This window comes from Phragmites australis, chromosome 20, assembly GCF_958298935.1.
Source record: "Phragmites australis chromosome 20, lpPhrAust1.1, whole genome shotgun sequence".
Classification (NCBI taxonomy): Eukaryota; Viridiplantae; Streptophyta; class Magnoliopsida; order Poales; family Poaceae; genus Phragmites; species Phragmites australis.
This window is the reverse complement of record NC_084940.1, coordinates 10,354,041-10,372,973: the sequence shown is the minus strand read 5'-3', so window position 1 is coordinate 10,372,973 and position 18,933 is coordinate 10,354,041. Positions and strand designations below refer to the sequence as shown.

Below are 18,933 nucleotides of genomic sequence, written 5' to 3'. Positions count from 1 at the left end.
AAAAATTATAACATTTTCATATGATCTCGAATGGACACGATCTTTATAAAAAATTATACCTATAGGCGATATCTACAACTAGATCTTGACACTTTTAGGGCATCTAAACGGATTCAAATAGAAAAGCGTATATATATGAAAAATTGTAGATATTGTCGATATGTACAAATTTCATATAAATTATAGATCGTATAAAAAAATTATGACTTTTTCTTTAAATATCGTCGGCGGGATATATGACCTATTGGCAATTTCAATTGTCAACATGCCTCCTCGTGTGTACCAAATAGGATCTTGGCAGTGCGATTATCGATAGGTGGCTAATCGATAATTGAAGTGCTGATTGACACCTATTTTTTACAAATTTCCCATTTTGAATAATATTTTTGCTATTTTCCAATAAAATAATATTATTTCAAAAAAAATTGAACCAAGGGAGTACTCAGGTAGGAGCGATAATGCAATAATACACACAACACAATAATAACATCGAGCTGAAAAATGGCAAGGTGCCTGATCAACTTGTATGAACATTTTCTGAAGAAACGTCACAAGCGTTCCACTTTTAAGTTTTCACTAAAGAACATCTAACACTTTGATCAACTTGTATGAACATTTTTCTGAAGGGCATATGCCGCACATGTATTTACTGAAAAGAGAAAACGAAAAAAAATCGACGTGCCTGGGGAGCACTCCGCAGGGTTCTGGAGCTAATTCCATATCTGATATGAAAGTTAGATGAATCTGAACCAATTTGTAACATCACTAAAGCAATGCTATCATCTTGGCACTGTTAACACATCCATATGGTTGACCAATGGTAGAGCACAGTTGGTCACCCTGTACTGTTATGGCGCAAACAGAAGAAACTCTTGGGGCTCTGAGAAAAGTCCCCTGACTACACTTCGATATTAAATCTGTGCAAAGAGGAGCTCATTCCACATGTCTGGTATACCAGGGAGGCACCAGTGCAAGCAATCATGCATTCCTGTTGAAGCTTTGAAACTAGAGTTAGAGATATGCCCCTCATCTCGTAGTTGTGATATAGCAGTAATATCCAAAAGCTTAACCCGAGTTCCTTTGACAGCACTTTCTGCAAGTAAATCACTTGAATGATCCTGCAAGACCTCACATCCATTAGACAAGGGCATGGTTTTACCGCAGGTTCCACCTGTGTTCCAATCGCCATTTACAAAATGCCTTGGTGATATTGTCCTAAGGAAAACTTTCTTCTGAGGATGCCGCACAAGTTCTGAATCCACCCATCTGGCAATGCTATAAAGAGTAAGATTTTTTGCACGGTTGAGATTTGCAAGTGTACCATTGCCTACAGGCTTCCCATCAGCATACAGTTCCCAATGATTTCCATTGAATTTCCCTCTGTTCCAGTGATGACCTGTGTTAAGTACTAGGACATCAAAACTATCAACATACTTCTTCAAGAATGTAACCGGCCGATCAAGATGCAGTGCATAACGGGTCACTGAACTTTCCGTGTGCAAATGTTCCAACTCAGACAGACTAGCAGACCAGTAGAAAAGGATAGTTGTGTTGGTGGCTGGAAATCGATAAGCCCATCCATCAGGTCTTAAAGCTCCTGGGGTTTTGACAAGACCATATTTCCTACCGACATCTTCAACCTCTGGACTGTATTTGCCGCCAGTCGTTATACACATGATTGACTGAAATTGCTGCCTGCCGAGTGAATCACCAACAAAAGCAAGAGTTTTATGTTTCATCCTGTAAGCATCGAAACATGTTAGAATAAATTCATTTATGAAGAATATGCACATCAAAATGGAATTAAAATACCTTTTTAAAAAGTTAGGCCCTGTAAACTCAGGCATCTCACAGCTATGTGGCTGCCAACGGAAATTCTCATAGGAGAAATCTGCACGTCGCATCATTCGACAAGCCCACATTTTCGACAGCCATTGCTTGCACTCATTACCGGAATACAGTGGCCGTTTCTCATCTGCTACCCACTTCCCCTTTGCATAGTTGCAATCTGTGAAGAAACAACAACAGATAATCTTCAGACTACAGATAAATTGTGCACAAAAGAAAAAAGCGCTATCATTAGGAACAAATTATGGTTTTCGATGCTTGAGGTGAATAAACAAGACTAAAGTGACACCCATCTGCATAGTTAATGTCAAGGATGAAAAACATTCTTTTAGCAAAGGCAAAAAACCTTCAATCTTCAACATGTAAATCATGGACAGACGCAATTTTTTGGTTTATAAACAAGCACTGCTATCGGAAAAAATGTGCCCTCGATAATGCTTATGGTGAACCAATAAGCATGAACGTATAGTGGGCCAAGTGACAAAAAGAATAAGGTATTAACTAATTGCATAAGTGATTACGTTTCTTCAGGTTGGCCCTACTTTTTTCAGTGTGGCTCCTGGAAGCTTGAACTGAATGCCCCACTAGGGGTGATGCATCATGTCCAAGATGTTCCTGCTCCTGTTGCTGTAGGAAACCTGATGCCAAGGTTGCATAAAAACAAGTCAACAAACACAGCAGAGAATACATTCTGCATTGGTAAATAAAGCAACAGCTAGTAAAGCAGCATATAGATTTCATACTACCTTGAGAGAAAACTTTTAATTGTTCTGGTGTTGAGCTGAAGATTGTGAGGACCGGGGCTCCTTCCAATAAGAAAACAACAATCGGCACAGCGAGGAGAACTACAAGGCCGAAGCATAGCTTGTTGACAAGAAGCCTATGCAGACAACCGCCTTTCATCTCGGGATGGCAGCATAGGATCTATCTGGCTCCTCCCAAGTCAAGTCAGATACTACCAAAAATTGAAGTCCCTGCAATTGAGAACAGCCAAGAAACCAGCACGATTTAGGTCCGGATGAATAAATAGTCCACACATAATTGAAAATGTGTCATAGATGAAAACAGCATCAGGACAAGCAATCTGATAAGTAAGCAGCAAGCTGAAAACGCCAATGTTCACCGTTTTTAGTAATTCCAACAGGAGAAAAAAAAAACTTAAGACTACAATGCACAAACTCTAGCGTTAAATTCCGAAAAAGCTAATAGCGCACGATTGGCAACATGTAATGTACATCAAAACGACATACCGAGGTAAGTAGCAAGAATTTAACTGGTCGGAGTCCTCCCTGAGATTTACCGGAGTGGTGTTTGGTTGGTGCCCTGATGTGCTGCCTGACTCAGGCAACCTAGCTCTGGCTCAGGCGCAGGAAATCGGACGCCTGAGCTCGTTGCGCACACCCTTCACGCAAGCCCGCGAAGCTTCACCACCCAACGTCGTCGCCGAGACCCACGGCGCCCGTCCAGGCAGAGAGGTTCCCCGCCCAACGTCGTCGAAGATCCACGGCGTCCGTCCAGGCGCTGCCGCCCGTGCCCTCGCCCCTGCGTCTGTGCGCCTGCCGCCAAGCTGCCCACCTTCCGCTCGATCCTGCTGCGAAACAAGCGGTTCGGTTACCGATCTTTGTTTCGGAGGAGCAGAAGGAGTTTGGAGGTTGATGAGATCTAGGGATGGATTTCTATCCCTTTGGGCTCGTGGATCACCGCCACGGAGATCCACCGCTACAGCACGACCCATCGCACGCAATTCTGACCCGAATACAGGTTGTTCCATATCCTTAGGAAGAAGAACCGAGGATGCAAGTTGGCGCGGCAGAGTGTTCAGCGGGGCTCACCTGCTCGTGGGGCTGGCGCACTGGGCGTCGGCGTCGCTGGTGATCGCCGCTGGCGAGGACGCGGCCGGACAGGATAGATAGGTGGACCGCCGCCGAGCACGTGCGAGAAAGCCGCTCGAAGTGAGGGAAAGAGACAGGTGAGGGTGAGGCGCAGGCGAACGAGGGGAGAGGATGCGGTGGGCCGCGGGGAGCAGGTGACGCCGGGCCCACATGCCATTGGCGTGCTGCCATGTGCGGGGGTAAGCGGAGGCGTCGCCTGTGCGATGTGGCGGCAGCGAATAGTGCCGCGACACCTGCCAGATGTTGGCCCACGAGGGACACGTACGCGGCTCTCGTTGAGTCCGGTTGGTGCTCGGCGTTCGCGGAAAGCACGGGATGGCTGTCAAAGTGAGGAGGAATTTTCTTTTTATATTTTTATTTTTTTATATTTGCAAAAATACATAATCATTTCAAAATATTACATATCTAGTCTACTGTTGTCCGTTGGATAGACGATACTAAAATGTCAGATTGCGTACAATGAAATTTGCCTTTCTTTTTTTATTGTACAAATCATAGTTTTATCTAAATTTTTTCTAAGTTAGATCATAGTACCTTCTACGACATACATTATTTTCAGAATTTTTTATAACTATTTTGATATTGTTATGAATTTTGAGAGTAATAGAACGTAATGTTTTTTTTAAAGGTGTCGCTCGTTAAAAATGTACAATATTTTTAAATAGTCGTGTATTTTTTAAATATTAGAATAAAAAATATAAAAATAAAGAAAATTCCCAAAGTGTCTATTGGTGAAGGAAGTGTGAAGAGAAGGGCATAGGGTGCGCTGGGCTAGACTGGCCGGCTGGGTGGTGGTTTTGAGGATGGACCGGCTTGAGGGATAGAGCTAGCCAAATGGGCAACTCAACACGGCATAGCCCGTTAGGTGTGGTCTAGTTTGGTCTGTTAGCTAAACGGGTTATACTGTGTTGATCTGTGTACCGAATATTCGGTCCATGTAAAGCTAGGCTCGTGAAAATATCCTTTTAAAAAAAATCAGGATAAAATAAAGTAAATTCAGAAAAAAAAAATAAGAATTTCATGATTTTTTATGTTGAACTTAAATGGTAAAAGACTAGTTTTCAAATTTAACAGGGTAAACGGGTCGTGTCTGTGTCGTGGGTTGTGCCATATCGGCCGGGCGTGTCGTGGTGTAGGCCGTGATAGTCTGACATGATTATAAATAGATTATGTGATGCCCACGGTAGCAGATCGTGTACCATCCCAATGAGCCCAACACATTTGGCTAGCTCTAGTGAGGGATGTTATTCCTTGTGCACCACAATGGATTTTTTTTAAGGAACGATTAGCAATTATCGAAGCAAAAAAAAAAAAGCAATGCACATCACGGAAAATGTGGCGAATAAAATTTAAAGCCACAACTACAACGAAGTCTGGCAAAGAAATGTATTTGACTTGTACGTCGTGAGGTCAAGAAATTGCGATAAGCCACGGGAACAAAACATGCGGAGAATAAAATTTAAAGCCACAACTATGACAAAGTCCGGCCAAAAATAATGTATTTGACTCTACGCGGTGAGGTCAAGAAATTGCGACAAGCCACGGGAACAAAACACCTTGGCGCGACAAAAGTTTGGCATGGCCATGTTTGGTGGTGAATCAAACTACCGTAGTTTTCGTGTTTCCTGGCCCAAGACAACTGCTGTGGTATTCATTATAGTTGCACTAGACTCTTCTATTCTGATCATGCATGAAGAGCAAAACCGTGGGTGATTATGTAGCGTGCACACATAATCTCCACTCTCCAGAATCCAGTTGGCTAGCTGCTACCACCAACATTCTAAAGTTCTTGTGACTCACACACAACAATAAAGTGATTCTAGCAGGTTACCCTCCCCAGAAACATCTTTCACAAAAGCCAGGGATCCGACCTGGCACTTTAACGACGCATCACAAGTTGACAACTTTGGCTTGGACACAGTACAATTGCAAGTGCAAATCCTCTACAGAAACCCACCGCAACAAAAATAACCCAAACGATCAGATCAGATCCTGCAACAACAGAACATGGTATACTTGGAAAACTGCAGGATATTCAGCAGCAAACTAGCTCGATTTTGTCGCTTCGTCAGGCAGTTCACTCATCGATCATGACCAGTCACTGGTGGCTGGTTCCAGAAAAAGTTGGTGCTGCATTATTATTGACCATCCAAAGATTGATGTGCAATGTCATGATACTGCATTATTATCAGACCGGCAACAGAATTTCATTCCTCTGATCATAAGGGATGTGTTTGGTTGGTCGAATGAACTAGTATAGATCTGATCATAAGATGTTGTAACTAGCCGTGTGGTAAAATCAGCTGAATGACACCTACATGTTCGGTCAACTATGCTAATCACTTATAGTCAGTGATTATTAGTGACTATAAGTGCTTATTAAGGATTTTTAGTTAAACATTAGTTATAATTAGATATTGTTAATCATAACTAATTATTATTATAGGTATTTAGTGATGATTATTGATAACTTAAGTTATAATTAATAGGAATTAGTAATAATTAGTATAGTTTGTTGATAATAACAAAATATAAAATTATTATTTCTATAAAATAATTAATTTATACATGAATATAATACATGACTTTTCAGCAACTAAACGCGTTCCCATATTATCCAATATATCCAAGTAAACACATTCACGTACCATCTCATACATCTAACCAAACAACCTACTTGTACCGCCTCATCCAGGATGATCCCATCCGCGTTCAAACAACCAAACACACCGAAGCTATAGCATTGTTCATACTAATGTGCTATTCAAAGCACTGCACCTGAGTGGTAATTTTGCTTTTGATATATTGTGATTTGTGGATGTAAGCATCTATGTCTCTAATTTGAGTTTCGGTGATTATAAGAACATGGTCATTGTGACTAACATATGTTTTATAGGAACTATTGAAAGTTACGTCACAATGATAATTCTTAGGTATTCCTAGCCCCTATTGGTTTTCATGTTGATGGCTCAAAGGATATGCGAGAAGTTTAAGAATTAACTAGTTCTAAGTGTTATTTGTAGTTGAGAGACACTTAGAGTAGTATATATCTTTGTTTTTTCTTTGGTCACACTATTAAGGGGATTGAGGATAGTAGTTTGAACTAGTTAGAGCTAGAGAGTTAGGCCCCGTTTGACATAGCTCTAGATTATTTGAGATCCATGCTGGATTTAGAGTTTGTATAATAAAATAAAGTGGTTTAAACATTTATTTTTTTTATCCAAAATAAAAACTAGACGACTCAACCAAATACCTCCAATCCACTCACAGTTCCAGATCTTGTATTTCTTAGAGCTGGATATGACCAACTCCAAGAAATACATGAATTGGATCCGTGCCAAATGACTCCTTAGTTGTGATGCACACTAGTCAAGTCTAGCACTAGGTAACTCAGACAAAGCCCAAAAAAAGAGGGGATCGAAGAAGAATCATAACTTGGAGTATAATGGAGAAGTGCAATTTTTCTGTAAACAATGAATTATCTGATGGTAACATTGAAAGATGAACAGTGGATCATAGAAGGTTTATACTAAGGATAATTTTTCAGTGGAAAATTGAAGTATGTTCATCAGATGATCCGATGACTAATACCGGAAGATGCACAATGGATTACCATAATGTTTATACAAAGACCAATTTTTTTTGTGGAAAATTGAAGTGTGTTCATTGGATGATCCAATGATCAACACCGGAAGATGAACAAGATGTCACCGTAGGATATTTCCAGAGAAGGTTTTTCTGACAAATGATGAAGTTATAAGCAACGAAAATTCCGATGTATACATTGGAGAATGAAAGAATATTCTAGAGAAGAATAATTCTATGAAAAATATATACATTGGAGAATGAAAGAATATTATAGAGAAGAATAATTCTATGAAAAATAAAGTTATACATATCGGAAGTTCTGATGTGTACATTGGAGAAATCACCAGAGTATTTGTGCAGAGGCTCACTATTGGCAAAGGTTAGAGGTGTTATAAACATTGGATGTTCTGATGTTGATGTTTGAACATCACCGGATCATCCGGTGAGTATAACCATACAATAATGGCTAGTTTGTAAGCTATATTGACTTACGTTCATCGGATATTCCGATGATGAAAATGGATACATCACCGGATTATCCGATGAGTGCAATCTAGGTGGTTGGTCAACAGCTAGTTTTTTCCTTTAGGCTATAAAAACTCCCTCTACATGGTCCATTTTGATATTCTTGGCTGATGGTTGAGCTCTGTGGCATACTCGGAGAGTCAAGAGGAAAAAGAAGCACTTTAGTGATTTTCAGTGCTAGGAGTAGCTAGTGTGCATCCAATAATCTCTTTGGCTTATATTAGGTCAAGTGAGGTTCTTAGCTTGTTACTCTTGGTGATTGGCATTACCTAGATGGTTTGGTAGCGTTTGGTCTTGAGGAGCTTCATGATGGAATGATTGTTGAAGCCATAAGATGATCATGTACCAGTTTAGAGTCTATCGATCCGGAGTGAAGAAAGACTACCATTAGAGATCACTTAGTTCCTTGCACGTGATCAAGAGGGAGCTATACTCTTGCATGAGTGCTCCAACGAGGACTATGGGGAAACGCCAACTCCTCGATATCTCAGAAAAAAAATCGAGTCTCCCTATCTCTTCACTTTACTTTGACCAATTTTCGCATTTAAATTTTTTTACAATTTTTTTTACTAAGATTGCTTTGGTAGAATAAAGATAATATTTAATTGAGCTTACATGTTTATCACTAGAAACTAGTGTATATTTTGGTTAAGGTTTCTACTTTCCTTGCTAAGTTTTTAGAGTTGAGGTGAAAAGTTTTAGAACCCAATTCACCCCTCTCTTAAACATCTTGATCCTACAATGGAGATTGTAACTTTTCTTTAGATTGTAAACAAGTACAATAGCATACAAATCCAGGATGGGAGAGATTCAGCATCTTGCCTCTTGAGAACTATATTTTTAAAATTGTTGACTCTTCTTGTTTTGCACCTTATGCAAGTGGCTATTTTATTCTTTCTTTCGAGAGAAAAGGATGCATTATTTGCGCAATGTGCATCTCGCAAGCAAGGCCTGCTGTTAAAAAAGGACACTGAGCTGATTAGGCCTTCAGACTTTAGATGATGCACCAGTGAGTAAAAATAAATACGATTGGGTTCACAAAGGATGTCTGCATCTTTGTATGGTTTACCATAATTCTCAAACTAATGTTTAGGATCCTATGGGATTCTCATAGCCACTTTCGGAACATAAAAAAAATATCATCACTGCCGATTTAAAATTGATATTACTACTAGTTTTTGAACCGACAATAAATTAACGATAGTGATAATTCATAATTATTACTATCACTATCGGTTCATATCTTGAACCGGCAGTAATAATCCAACTATCACTATCGGTTCATGCCTTGAACCGGCAGTGATAATCCTTCTGGATATTAAAAAATATTCTATTGCGAACTCTTTACCATAATGATTTGTCATAAGTTTGATCTCAAACCTAAGATAGAAACCGTATGCCTAAATATTTGTGGTAGAGTATTTTATATCTAAACATAAAAATAGGAACAGATGTTGCGAAGCTCCTGTACCAGGAGATACATCAGCCCTGCACCATACGTTATACATCTTGCGCTAACCGAGTGACAATACTATCCTAGTAGCAATAATAAGTCTAAACGAATAACAAACGCATAATCTTTAACACTCAAACTTAGCTTGAAGCGAATATGCTTTTTGCCATTCGTTTAGATCTACATATTGCTACAATCGTCCTCACACAACATTCGCACACGCAGTGGAGACGGGGAGAGGAGATGGGGAAGACGCGCAGCTACGTTTTGGCTTGGGAGACGGCGGGCACGATAGAGGACTCGACGAACGTGAAGTGGCTACGGTGAGGAGCTCGTGTAAGTGGTGTTGAAGCTGGGCACGAGGGGTAGAGGTGGCCGCAATGGAGACGACCGATGATAACCACTCCATGTACTTCGACCGCCACTACCCCTTGAGAGAGGTTTCGGGGAAAGTGAAACGAGATGAGAGCGGTTGAGGGAGATGAATTCTATTTATAGAAGAATTATCATTGTCGATTTGTATCCCAAATCGGCAGTGATAATAATTAGAATCGTCGGTTCATCTTCGTCAATTATTGCTTCATCGATTTGAATTATGAACCAACAGTGATAAAGATTATTACTATCGGTTTGAAATACGAACCAATTGAGATAAATATTATCACTGCCGGTTGTTAAAAGACACATCTTTTTATGCACGTCTCTTTAGGAACTATTAGTGATAATTTGATTATCACTGCTAGTTTAGAATACGAACTGATTAGGATTAATATTACCACTGCTGGTTATTAAACGTATATATTTTTATATACGTCTTTTTTAAGGACCGATAGTGATAACCCACTATCACTGCTAGACCGTAACCAGAATTGATAGCGATAATTACTATCACTGTTAGTTCTTACTGGCTCGGCTTTTTATATGCGCTAGAGCTTAAGAACTGGCAGTGAAAGAAGGGCAGTGATGACCCTTTCTATCGCAGTGAAAGATATCTTGTCCTATGAGATCCTCTGATAATCTGGTCATCCATGAAAAGAATTGCAGCAAATTACTAAGCAGCTTCTGCCGATAGTATTATCACTTTGTTATTGAACACGCAAATGTTATGTCCCCGGTACAGCATATGCTTACACACCCTTTTGGCAATTATACGGTGTGTTTCGATGACGGCTTCAAGTGCGTAGGCTGCCTTGCCACCAAGTGCCATTGTTCTTGTTCAAGGAAATGCAGACCAATTCCTGTTCTCAACCACCCACAAGTTCCGCAGAGTGACAAACCTAGAGAGCTTTGCACTAGATCCCCATTTGCTAGTGAAGCATAAAGAAGAGAACCATATAAAAGGGCTAAAAGTTTCCAACAAGCTTGTGCTAAAAGAATATGCTAAGTAGATCCCTTCAAGTGCGAGCCTACAAAAAGCCTAATGCTCTCTCGCATGCTGATCCTCCATTACACCTTGAGGTATCACCATCTGAGCCAGCCTCATTTCTCATGGCCTTCGTCTTCGTCTGCTGTCCTCCAATCCATTCCGTGGTCTCTGCTTGCTGGCGAAGCCATGGGTGATCGTCGATCGGAGGGTGGTCGTGCCTGAAATCCTCCAGCGCATGGGCAACCTAGCATCTTTGGCAGAGTCTTGTATGTCTCCTTGAATTGATTATCAGATACTACAGCTTCTCCTGGGTTCATCTACTGTTGTCAGCTTCTATATTCGAAAGTAATGATCACTTGCTTGAAAACTCATTATATTCCCTGTTATTGTTTCTTCCTTATGTGTGAGTGTGTCGAAGATTCTCAGTGTTACCTTATGTCTAGTCAAGTGAGAATTCTTTTAGTCTTTTGAGACTTCAGTGGTTTTTGTTGACATCGCTACGAAAAGTAAAGGCATAATGTATGGCTACCGTTCCAGGAAAAGCACACTAAGAAAATGTTACAATTATATTCATGTTCACTTCTGAAATCGATCCATACTGGACAATCCCTCACCATCTTAATCTTGTAGGATCAATCTCATCTCATGGAAGTCAAATGAAAGTATTAAACACAAGCGGACTACTAGTCAATCCTAGATTCTCTTCATGTTTACTTTATGGAGCTTATCCAAAATGGACAATCCCGCATCATACTACTAATCTCTCAGGCCCAGTCATGATCTCACATCATTGGATTGGGTATCAGAGTCAGTGTTTGCGTAACATTAATCAAAAACACTTAAACCATCCATTTTAGAAATCACATCCATCACGGATAACTTGGAGATGTTGCTGCGCAAGAAATGCCCCTCCCAGTTCCTCCCATCGAATTTCCTATACTCGACGTGCTCCAGCGTCCCGGGGTCCACGCAGGCCACGGTGACCGCCTCGCCGTCCGGGTTGGCGGGTTGGACCTCGGGGTGTAGAAGGAGGTGATGCCGCAGACCACGCAGAAGGTGTGCTTCACCGTGTGCGTGTCGAAGGTGTATGCGGTGAGGAACTCATCGGCGCCGGCCTGCAGCTTGAGCTTGGCGGCGGGGACGACGAATTGGGTGTTCCCGCGCATGGAGCAGTCGGAGCAGTTGCAGATCCACGCCACGCTGGCCGGCGCCTCCACCTGCCACCGAACGCGCTGGCAGTGGCACCCGCCGCTGTGGACCACCTCTGGCCCCGAGCTACCCATCGCGTGAGCTGACCTCCGAGCACTCGCGAGTGAGCGGTGGCCGGTGGCGACGACCGTACCGACTAGGGAAGATGCGGTAGAAAAAAGGGTTGGGCAGCAATCCGCGCTGTAGCCGTGGGCCGCAGCTGGACCAGGCTGACAGCCCACTAAACGGCACGGTGGCAGCGCTGCACGTCGGCACGCCAACCGGCACGGCTGGTCTCTCGCTCTCACGCCCGCCCGCTGGCCGCAGCCAACCAACTCCGCCACAACTCCGCCGGCCGCCGCACGCAGGGGCATCCGTATCCGCATCCCTTGCGGTGTGCCTACAATCTCAAACGCGCGCAAATCTCCCCTGAAACCCTTTGCCTTCCGAGAACACCGCGTGGCGCGGTGGCGACGGCCATGGCCATCGAGTGCCTCGTGCTAGGTACGCGGCGCCCTCCTCTTTCTTCTTCCTCCTCGTCACGCACGGCTCGATCAGAACCACGCTAACGCTCACCCAGTGGAGGCCCAACATTGCACAGACTTGGGGCCGTGATTTGCGCAGCTGTCGCTTCCGGTCCATTCGGCTCGCCCGCCAAACGGCAGGGCGGCGCGAGACGGCCGCCGCACGCCAACCCGAACCGGCACAAGATCAGTCGCTCGCCGCTCTCGCGCGTCCGCAGCCAACCCACCCGCCGCGCGGCCATCCCATCGGTTGAGCGGTCCGCCGCCACAGCAACAGCCGGCCGACGCACGGAGGCTAATCCGCATCCCCCGTGCCGCGCCTCCAATCTCAGACACACGCTTTCATCTCCACTTTGACCTCCCAAAACCCCCGCGCGGCGCGGCGGCGGCGGGTGGCCATGGCCATCGAGTGCCTCGTGCTAGGTACGCGGCGCCCTCCTCTCCTTCTCTTCCTCCTCCTAACGCACGGGTCGATTGGAACCGTACTAACGCTGTGATGGTTGGGTGAAGGGGCGGGGCAGGAGGTGGGGAAGAGCTGCGTGGTGGCGGCCATCGGTGGGAGGCGCGTCATGTTCGACTGCGGCATGCACATGGGATACCACGACCGCCGCCGCTACCCGGACTTCTCGCGGGTCCTCACCGCCTCCGGGGCACCGTTCTTCACCGCCGCTATCTCCTGCGTTATCATCACACACATGTATGTACGGGGAAAAACATTCCCCTTTCCTTCTTTATTTTTCCCTGGCGAATTTCTTCAGCCGCTAGCGCTGTTTGTTGCGGCATATGAAGCTTGTTCTTTGCAGCCATCTGGATCATATTGGGGCTCTACCACTGAGGTCTGCGGCTACGATGGCACCATCTACATGACGGTGAGCACTGACTAACTTGTGACTGTTGATTGGGTTAATGTTGTAGTTCTTGTGTATGCTTGGTTTAGTTAAAAAGAGTGAAGTACAAAATTTTTAGAGTAAACTTTATAAAACTACGGATACTTTGATAAAATTATCATAAAACTACATTTTAAGTAATAGTTTCACAAAACTATAGATTTAGTGTCAATTTTATCGCAAAACTATAAATCTTTGACAAAATTATCGCAAAACTATAGATTTAAGCAACAATTTTATAAAACTATAGATTTAGTAACGATTTTATCATAAAATTACAGATTTTTGATGAGCTGTTCCTAGCTCCATTACCATGATAATCGGATTCCTCTTGCAGTCTCACAACAGCTGTCAGCTCATGAAACGGACCGTCCGGGAGCTCATGAAATTAAAGATACTTTGACGAAATTATCGCAAATCGCAAAATTACAAATTTCAACAACAATTTCACAAAACTACAAATTTAGTGTCTATTTTATCGTAAATCTATAGATTATATCGTAGACCTGTTAACCTGATGAATGAGTCCTGCTTGCAGTCACATGAGCTCCTAGACAGTTCATTTCATAAGCTGGCAGCTACTGTGAGACTGCATGTGCGACTCGGACATCATGGTAGTGGGGCTGGGAACAACTCCTTGGAATTTGTAGTTTTGCAATACAATCGGCGCTAAATCTGTAGTTTTGCAAATTATTGCTTAAATATGTAGTTTTGCGATAATTTACCAAAGTATATGTAGTTTTGCGTTAAAATTGGACTAAATTTATAGTTTTGTGAAACTATTGTTTAAATCTGTAGCTTTACGATAGTTTTACCAAAATATCTGTAATTTTGTGTTAAAATTGACACTAAATCTGTAGTTTTGTGAAACTATTGCTTAAATCTGTAGTTTTACGATAATTTTGTCAAAATATATATATAGTTTTGCGAAATTTACTGAAATTTTTGTTACTGGTCAGCTTAGAAACTGATAGCAAAGAAGTATGCATGTGCGATAATCCTCTTTTGCTTATAACATTTGACATTTCAGTTATACCATTGGACTTGAAGCAGACTGTTCAAGTAGATAAAGACCTTATGATCCGTTCCTATTATGCTGGACATGTATGTTTCTTATGCTCTTATTACCCCATATCTGTTTCAGTGTTCTTTGAATTCTTTGAGGTGAAGTATTGATTTAGTTCTCTACTTTCTAATCTAGTAAAATCATCATTCCAAACTCAAGGTTCTAGGGGCTGCCATGATTTATGCAAAAGTTGGAGATGCTGCTATGGTCTACACTGTAGATTACAATATGACACCAGATAGACATCTTGGAGCAGCGCAAATTGACCGTCTGATGTTGGATCTCTTGATAACAGAGTATGATCCGACCTCCAACTATTATCCTATTTGATGGTTGTCTTTACTTAGATTCTTAACCTAGTCTTGTTGCGTAGAATGCCACATTAGATGCATAGGCTTATGATTTTCAATTGTGTGCTACTCTTTGTTGATATCAGGTCTTGGGAATTGGTCTCACCTGTCAATCAGTATCTAGCCCTGTTGTTAGCCACTGTGTTCACCTGGAAATCATTCAGGTGTAAATTACATATATACGTAGTTATTATTTATTCGTTGCTGAATTTAGTTTCTGATGTTTAAATAAAGTACAATTTTCTGCATTTGTTTTAGGGTGTAACATGTGGTGGCATCTTAATTTTTCCCCGTTATAATGGGAGTAAGAGCACAATTGGTTGATGTTTTTCGTTCCTTGTATAATATTGAGCATTCAATTATATTTCCTTTTTGCAGATCCACATATGCTAAAACTATTCGTGACTCTAAGCATGCCCGAGAGAGGGAGTTTTTAAAAGCAGTATAAACCTGAATTTCCGTGCTGCCAATATATTTGGTCCCGTTCTGACGGCCCGACGAGTCATCTACTAAAAAGGACCTTCCCTGCTGTGCGCCCCTCCTGTCCTGACTGAAAAGAATTCAAAATACGTATTTTGTAGATCTTAGTTGCATGTGTAACAACTTTGCTATTCCAATGATAGACCAATCTATTTTAGAATAAATATTTTATGCTGATGGCTGGGAGTTCACATGCTTATAGCACAATATAGCCAGGAAGTTAATATTCACCAGATATACATCTCAGTTCAAAAATATACATCTCAACTATATTAAAGTCAAAATCCAGTGGACCGTACGTACATTGAATTTGTCTATGCTACTTTACATTCATCGCTGAACTGAGTTTGTGTTTTCTCTAGGTCCATCAATGTGTTTCAGGTGGAGGTGGAGGTAAAGTTCTAATTCCGACATTTGCTTTGGGAAGAGCTCTAGTACCGTACTTTTCTCCGAACCATACTTCACGAGACAAAAAACAATGATGATGTAGTGAGTGTTTATTTGTGGAGCGGGGATAGCGGAGATCGTAGTCGAAGGAGGTTGTAGGATGGGGTTGGATGACCTTCTTGCGCCCCAGAGTGGCCGACTGCAAAGAGGAGGTGGTGTGCGGCGGTGCTGGTGGCGTTAGTGCTATTTACGCCGGTGAATAGCATCCACAAGTGGAGGGGGGAGATAAAAGATGCAATCTCTTCTTTCTTAATTTTCAAAAGATACAATACCTCTCTTTATACAGAGGACTTACCTTAAGTACCAAGCGAACTATGATCTTCTTTCTAATTTAAATCTAAACTATTCTATGTTGACACGTGGCAACTTCCTATTGGTGGATGAAGGGGTATCTAATGGATCTAATCCGGCTACACACTTTAGATCCGATGGCTCAAAGGGGTTAGGGCGGTCGGAGGGGAAACAACACGGCGGTAGAGGGTGGCGATGAGCAAGACGCTGCAGCGCACGACCGAAAAGCACGTCGGACGGCGCTGCAGCTCGCCGGCATTGATGTTGAGTGGGGGAACACGATAAGAAGCTCACGAGGTATCCGTTTTGAGGCTTACCAAGAGTGACACGACATCAGAGGATGGTCGGTAGCAACTAAGATGGTGAGGGAGCTCGAGATCACGTTGGCAAGGCTATTCCGATGGCTGGGGACCCAAATCGGCGGCGACAGCTTCAGAGAAGGTCAACGGTTCTTCAAGGCGGCTTGGTCAAGGCTGGATGGCTCAAGAATTGTGCGCCACGAGATAGATGGAGGTGGCGGCTATGGCGACAGCGAGCTTAGTTTCGGTGACTAGGGTTCGAGGTCTCGATGTCTTCGCTTGATGGAAAGACCCAAGGGGCAACGGTTGACATATATAGGCGGCTAGAGGGTCTTGAGGCGGCTAGAGGGGCTCGGGACTCTTAGGGCAGCGATAGACTCGAGTTCCACTCGGACTTGGCGACAACGGTGTGTCCAAAACGAAGACGAAACGCGGGCGCGGGGAGAAGGCGGGTTGCACGGGGGCATTTTTGGTGCGGGCGGGCTGACGAGTTGGTGGCGAGTGGCGCTGGGCCAAGAGCACGGGTGTGGCCCAAGCGGGGAGGACCAACAGGGTGGAGGGAACAGACTGACTCGGGCTAGACCAATTAGGCCGAGGCAACCTGAGGAGAGGGGGGTGAGAGTGGAGAGGCCCGGGTAGGATTTAAGGTTTTATTTTTTTCTTTTTTATAAACCTTTTGAAAATCAAACCAAACCAAAGAAAACTCAAACTAAAGCCACAAAACAAATCAAACAAAACCAAAGAAACCCTAGATGACTAATTCTAGCATGAATGTACATAAACAAATATAACCTATGTCAAAATTGGATTTAATATAGAAAATAGTTTTTAACATACTCTATTTGTTTAAACCTTAATTAAATTCCAGAAAATTTTAGGAATTTGCAAAAATTGAAAATCAGGGTGTTACAGTACCTTACGAGGAATACCTATATACTTTGCCTGGATTACTCCAAGTATCAATGATGTAATCGGTGCATTTGAGTTATGAGATTTCTTTCTATATCTGGTTTGACCAAAGGTTTGCCTAACTCAAATGGCCATATAATATCCAACTTTGATGTGCCTGCTCCCACAGTACGCCGTGCTAGTTCTTCTGCTGTTAATTTAGAAGAAACTAGGAAGTCCCCAATGAGCATCTTGAACGATTGGACCTGATTTTTTCCTGGCCTGCTTCTTACTGATACGTTTGTATTCAGTCTGCGGCTTACTTAAAGCCGCCCCCGTCTGTTTAGCTTTGACTATATTCATGAAAAAAATTCATGGTATCTTCAGGAACAACATGAATCGGTGGAGGTGGTGGAGGATAGAAATGAGCCGTGACACTGGTGTCCATAATATTTTTGTTTTCCTCAACAGTGAGTGAATAGACATCCTTGGGTTCCGCCACCTTAGATGGCACCAACTTCTTAGATAACGTCGTCTGCTTGGATGCTGTGGAACCTTATTGTGTTTTCTGAGCTAGTGGCTAACTTCTTGAGCGGTTGACTTCTTTGAGGCGGTGGCTGAGGAGGTGGACTTCTTCTAGGAGATGGCTGGCGAGAGAGAGATCTACGAGGCGGTGGTAGCCTGGGGTGTCGTTGAGAGTATTGGTTCTTGGGAGCTGTCCCTGGTGGAAACACTATGTGGGCCTTCTCCCATGCGTTAAATATGTGCTCATTCTCTTCTATAGTGTGCACCCCTCCTCTGCGGGGTAGTCCACCTCAACATGATGGTACTGGTCAACTGCCTCGTATACTTCAAACACAGCGTAGCCCTATGGTATCGGACATCCATGCAAATGTTCATGGGAGCTGCGGGGATAAGCCACGAAAGCCATCTTGATGGTAATGTTCCTAGCACCAATGTGTAGTTTACACAGTGTCCGTGATGTGATTAGGTCCATGGGCTAAGTGGTGGGGTCAGCTCCCGGAACTCCCATGGACACATAGCTACTCCGATGACCACCGGGTCTGAAGCGCGCAACATTAGGAGACGCTGCCGGCCGTTCCTTTTCGCTCACAATAGCACCCCATTTATGCATGAGAGATTGCTGTATTGCTTGTGCTATCTTTTTGCTTGTATATTCCCTCTCCTTTTGTAACGCTTGTTCAAGCATTTCCATCATGCTAGCTTGTTCTGCCTCTCGTTCTGCATCTCGCTCTACTTGGAATCTCTTTCGACTCTTGTAACTATCGATGTCGCCTGAGAATCCATATTTCCAACCCATCACCCAACGCCTCATGTGCGACCATTGTGCTCCTTGTTTCCCAGTGCCAAGTGAGCTCATCCCTATCCATGTCTGGCTTGAAAGAGCCTTACCGACTACTCTTGGACTTCTGCAAGTTTTTTTGCAAGAGTTTGCGTCACTTCATGGTCTTTGGAGGTCATAAAGTATAAGCTTCCATCAGATGAGTAAGAAGCACCCCTCCCAAGAAGGAAGCGTGTCGATCGTTCGCTCCAGCCCTCCATCTTAGGCGTGACACCTCTCTCCTAGTTCATCTAGCTGTTGTTTCCACTGTCGTTCTTTTCTCACGTACCCATGACTGCCGACTTTGTGGGGGTAGAGGTTCTTTATCGAGTTTGCTTTGTTCACCTCACTCAACCTCTATGCTTGTTTCGACAACTTGTACTCTGCAAAGGCTTACCAATGATCTCCCAATTGCAGTCATTTACGGAAATCTAGCATTGTACCTTTCTGCACATACGTTCTGTTCTGTGTGCCCTTCCAACTCTTAAATGAAAGTCCT

At 43.1% G+C, this 18,933-nt stretch overlaps 1 protein-coding gene, 1 long non-coding RNA gene and 1 pseudogene across 9 annotated transcripts; 1 reads left to right on the top strand and 2 right to left on the bottom strand.

Moving 5' to 3' along the window:
* Positions 1-491: 491 nt before the first annotated feature.
* LOC133901733 (protein trichome birefringence-like 14) lies at positions 492-3,837 on the bottom strand. Of its 7 annotated transcripts, none has more exons than XM_062343194.1 (6): positions 3,681-3,837; positions 3,099-3,439; positions 2,595-2,822; positions 2,370-2,486; positions 1,813-2,008; positions 492-1,740 (listed from the first exon to the last, which is right to left on the bottom strand). In XM_062343194.1, the coding sequence occupies exons 3-6, from the start codon at positions 2,749-2,751 to the stop codon at positions 912-914; spliced, it is 1,299 nt and encodes a 432-aa protein (XP_062199178.1). In that variant the 5' UTR covers positions 2,752-2,822; positions 3,099-3,439; positions 3,681-3,837; the 3' UTR covers positions 492-911. The 7 variants fall into 7 exon arrangements, with proteins under 7 accessions (XP_062199178.1, XP_062199182.1, XP_062199180.1 ...); XM_062343198.1 differs by having other exon boundaries at positions 2,391-2,486; positions 3,099-3,594; positions 3,681-3,824; XM_062343196.1 differs by having other exon boundaries at positions 3,099-3,436; positions 3,681-3,824.
* A 7,660-nt stretch (positions 3,838-11,497) lies between these two features.
* Positions 11,498-12,113, bottom strand: LOC133901441 (uncharacterized; annotated as a pseudogene).
* Positions 12,114-12,182: 69 nt separating this feature from the next.
* LOC133901862 (uncharacterized) lies at positions 12,183-15,402 on the top strand. Of its 2 annotated transcripts, none has more exons than XR_009906783.1 (6): positions 12,183-12,807; positions 12,895-13,081; positions 13,188-13,253; positions 14,302-14,375; positions 14,497-14,633; positions 15,066-15,402. It is a non-coding gene; the product is annotated as an uncharacterized LOC133901862 (long non-coding RNA). The 2 variants fall into 2 exon arrangements; XR_009906782.1 differs by having other exon boundaries at positions 12,185-12,807; positions 14,473-14,633.
* The last annotated feature ends 3,531 nt before the right edge of the window (positions 15,403-18,933 follow it).